The 4138-nt window shown below is 36.9% G+C and overlaps 1 protein-coding gene across 1 annotated transcript; it reads right to left on the reverse strand.

Annotated features, from left to right (window-relative positions):
• Positions 1-909: 909 nt before the first annotated feature.
• Positions 910-1848, reverse strand: LOC106822841 (olfactory receptor 6C2-like). The gene has a single exon (XM_070494693.1). The coding sequence runs from the start codon at positions 1846-1848 to the stop codon at positions 910-912; it is 939 nt and encodes a 312-aa protein (XP_070350794.1).
• Between the last annotated feature and the right edge of the window lie 2290 nt (positions 1849-4138).

Genomic DNA, 4138 nt, shown 5'->3' on the forward strand with positions numbered 1-4138 from the left:
GTTACTTGCTTCAAACTCTAAGTTCTTCAAGTTAGGATTTGTCTTCAATTTTCCCCTTGATTATAATTCCAGTATTTAATACCTTTTGTAATTTCTTATTTTTTCCTATTACTTCCTGTTAGATACCCTTGGTATCCTCTCAATTATTCAGTTAGCCTTGTGTTGATGTGAATAGCTGTCTTATTCCATCAGTATTTAAATTTGGTTTTCCAGTTCACTCTTATGCATCTATTCTGACTTTGTAGCCCATAACAAGCACAGTTATGTTTAAATTTGCTTTATTTATGTGTATGACTTTGAATGGAAGTTCTCTAATGAATGTAAATAAATTGCTAATACATCTTATCAGTGATTGTAAAGATGTTTCCCTATCTTCAGTTCTGATTATTCCCGAACTCCCGTTGATGTTTCAAATTTCATGTTGTTGTTTTTATTATTTTAATAGGCCTGGAATGCCTTATTTTTTAAATTTATTTTTAATACATCATTGCTGTTGTTCTTTTCTATTTTTTTATTCTTAGCTTTATGATATTAATTTTGATAACTGTTTTGGAGAAAGAAGTTAGTACTATAACTATATAATGTATCTTCTATATAATTTACCTACTTTAAAATATTATTACTTTCCTTCCTTCCCTAGAGCATTGAAGAAAAGACTAGGTCACAAATGAAGACAAGTTTAATTACTCAGAAATATATTTTGTAGTTTCACAATGAGGGAAAATACAACGTATGAATTTGTTTGAAAGATGAAGGAATTTGATTAAGGTGAGACTAGGATGCAGTATTGAATGTCTTTGAGGAGGTTAATCTAACTAAATTATAGGCACAACATAATGAAATAAGTTAGAAACTTTAGATAAATATTTAGAGGAATTTTCTTTCATTTACTCTGATTCATCAGAACTTCTATTTGTTTGAGAGACATATAATCCTCTTTATGGAGTCATTGAAAGCTTGCTTCACTTGCTTATTCCTCAAGGTGTAAATGAAGGGGTTCAACAAGGGAGCAACAGAAGTACTGAGCACCACAACTCCTTTATTTATGGCCACCTGGTCCTTTGCCGAGGGCTTGACATAGATGAAGATGCAGCTTCCATAGGCGATGGAAACCACAATCATGTGGGATGAGCAGGTAGAAAAGGCCTTTCTTCTTTGTTGGACCGAAGGGAATCTCAGAATTGTCCGGATGATGCATGTGTAGGACAGCAGCACACACACTAGGGTGATGATGAGTGCAAATACAGCCACGAGGGTAATCATTGGTTCTATTACCCAGGTGTCTGAGCATGAGATCTTTAGGAGGGGTGCCGCATCACAGCCAAAATGGTCAATGGCATTGGAGTCACAGAATTCCAGCTGGAGAACCAGGCTAAGGGGTGGGAGAATGATCATCAAGCTAGACACCCAACAGCAGATGACTAATAAGGAGCACACCCTATTGTTCATGATGGTCATGTAATGAAGGGGTTTACAGATAGCAACGTACCGATCATAGGACATGGCTGCCAGGAGAAAAAACTCTGTTGCTCCAAAGAGAATAACAAAAAATAGTTGACTTATACAAGCATTGTAGGTAATTTTATTGTCCCCAGTTGATATACTGTACAGAAATCTAGGAATGCAGGCAGTGGTAAATGAAACTTCTAAGAAGGAAAAATTTCTGAGGAAAAAGTACATAGGCGTTTTAAGATGGGAGTCCACCAATGTGAGAGTGATAATAACAAGATTCCCTGTTACACTCAGCAAGTAGGTGAGAAATAGAAAGATAAAAATCAAGATTTGCAGTAGTGGGTCATCTGTCAGTCCCAGCAGGATAAAAGTTGTTATTGCTGTGTGGTTTCTCATCACCGACTTTTGAATTCTAGGCAGCCAGCATGTAAAACATCAAAGAGATTTAATGAGGAGGTAGATATTCAAATTCTGTAATACAAGACTGCAAATAAAAGTCAAGCAAATTACTCCACATTTATTTTCTCCTTTCTCGTGATAATCAATATTGCCACAATTGCAATGGCCTTCCCGAATTTTACGTGTATGAGCAGCAGATTATTCCTTCTGGATTCAGATTGTAGTAAACAATCCATCTTTTTCTCGGATAATCTTCACCCCTCAAAATTTAAGAATTTAGTTGATTGTAATTCATTACACGGATTGGGTTTACAAATAAGTTAGAGGAAAACAACATGATGTTATTTCATGTGTACTTAAACGGTCTTTATCCAAGACAAACCTTGGATATAGGACATATCCAGATAATTAAGACCATGAATTCTCTTCAATTGTTACTGTCAAAGGATTGTTATAAGGGTAAGATGCATTTCTCCTGGAATTCAAACAAACACCAATGACAACAAAACATAGCTCTGAATCCTGAGATTTTCCTTTGTCTTCTTATTCTTTTCTGTTGGTATTTGTTATTTTTAGTTCATAGATGGTTTGATGTACAACTATTTTATCTATAGTATGAGAAAATGTTGTATTCCAGTTATTTACAAAAGGAATATCCTCATATGCATTCATGTTCTATTTCACTTAACTGACTGTGGTCCCATTTCTCTCAAAGTCCTTTAAGCTGAAAAGACATGTAATGTCACTGAATATAGTCTTCCAGGCTGTGCCTTTTTTCGTTATGTTTTTAGTTCCTTTGAAAAGGTATTAGTGTCTCCACCTTCTCATCTTACCCCTATTCAGTTTAACTTTAAGCCTCTGCAACCTGATTTTCACTGCCAACCCCCCACTGCTTTCTAACGTCTGCAAGAGCTATATCACTTTTGAAGCCAGTGGCACATTTTTGTAGCTATTTTGTGGCATTTCCATAACACTTTTCTAATTAAAGTTCAGTCCCTCTTCAAGTGGATTCTCTGCCGTCACTCTGATATTCCTTCTAACTCTACATCTCCCTTTCTAGTGTCCTGCACACTCTCCTCATTCTCTGTTCATCTGTCAAATACTGCTCTTCCCCGATATTCTGTCTTGAGACCTCTCCATTATTGTTTTCTGGTTTTTATTTTTCTTACTCCATATTCTCCAAGGGAGATGTCACTCAGTGCAATTGATTGTCATTTGTATGATGGATTGCCGCATGAAGATCATTGCTAAGTATTCACCACCAGTTGGATGCTCCACAGACACGTCACATGCTGTACGCTCAAAGTGAAATCTTGCTCCCTCTCCAAGCCTTCTCCTCCTCCAGTGTTGACTGTTGCTTCGTAAAGATTAGTCTCTTTTTTGTTGCCTGTAAAGCTCTTCATGGAGAGGACCTTCCTTATTTCCCCACCTCATCACTTTCAAGGTCCTCACCCTTCTTCCTCAAAATTTAAGTTCCACTAACCTTGACTACTTGCAGTTCTTAAAATTTTCTACATGTTATCCCCTCTGCAAGGGCTCATCCTGTAACTGACTAATGGCTCTTGGTCCTTCAGGGTTCTCCTCAGGTAGAAGTTCTTCAAGGAAATCTTCATTGACCCACCCAGAGTATGTGAGATTATGATCCTGTGTTATTTCCAAGCACCTGTTACCCACCCTGTCTCAGAATATACATACTGGATACTTCAGAAGGCTTATATTTCTCCTCTGTGTTTCTGGAAACTTCTCCAAAGTAGAGGCTATATTTTACATATCCTCACATTCCCTTATGTCTGGCATCTATAGAGTATTATGCAAATGTGAACTGAAGAAACGAAACAGAGTTCTCCATGTACTGAGACTAAGCTATATTCTTTACTGCCTATTTTTGCCAGTTGGTTCAACATTTTAATTTTCACATTTGTTTCAAATTGCACTGTAATTTTGAGTGCATTCTTACACAAAAGGCCTGAAAAATCACAATTGTAAACTTTGTAAGTCCTCCTTTTCCAGACTTTTCCTCTGGCCTTTGAACTAGCCCTTACTTTACTTTCAAAGTAATTCTTCACCCACTGTTGTTGTTCACTTGTTGGTTTTTCTCTAGCAATCTCTCTTCTGGATCTCTTGCTTTTAGGTCCTTACATATTTTCCTATTGTCCTGAATGTGCTCCCCATTTAATATTTTTAGATACTGAAGTTGTTTGACTTTCTGCTTCCCCTTTTTTTCAAAGTTGAAACCACCTACCACGTGTCTAAAGATTCGCTCCTCTTCTAAGAGAGACGGTGGAGT

This window comes from Equus asinus, chromosome 22, assembly GCF_041296235.1.
Source record: "Equus asinus isolate D_3611 breed Donkey chromosome 22, EquAss-T2T_v2, whole genome shotgun sequence".
Classification (NCBI taxonomy): Eukaryota; Metazoa; Chordata; class Mammalia; order Perissodactyla; family Equidae; genus Equus; species Equus asinus.

What these genes read in the sequence shown, in the direction of transcription:
- LOC106822841 (XM_070494693.1), bottom strand. Translation starts at nt 1,848, where the DNA reads ATGAGAAACCACACAGCAATAACAACTTTTATCCTGCTGGGACTGACA.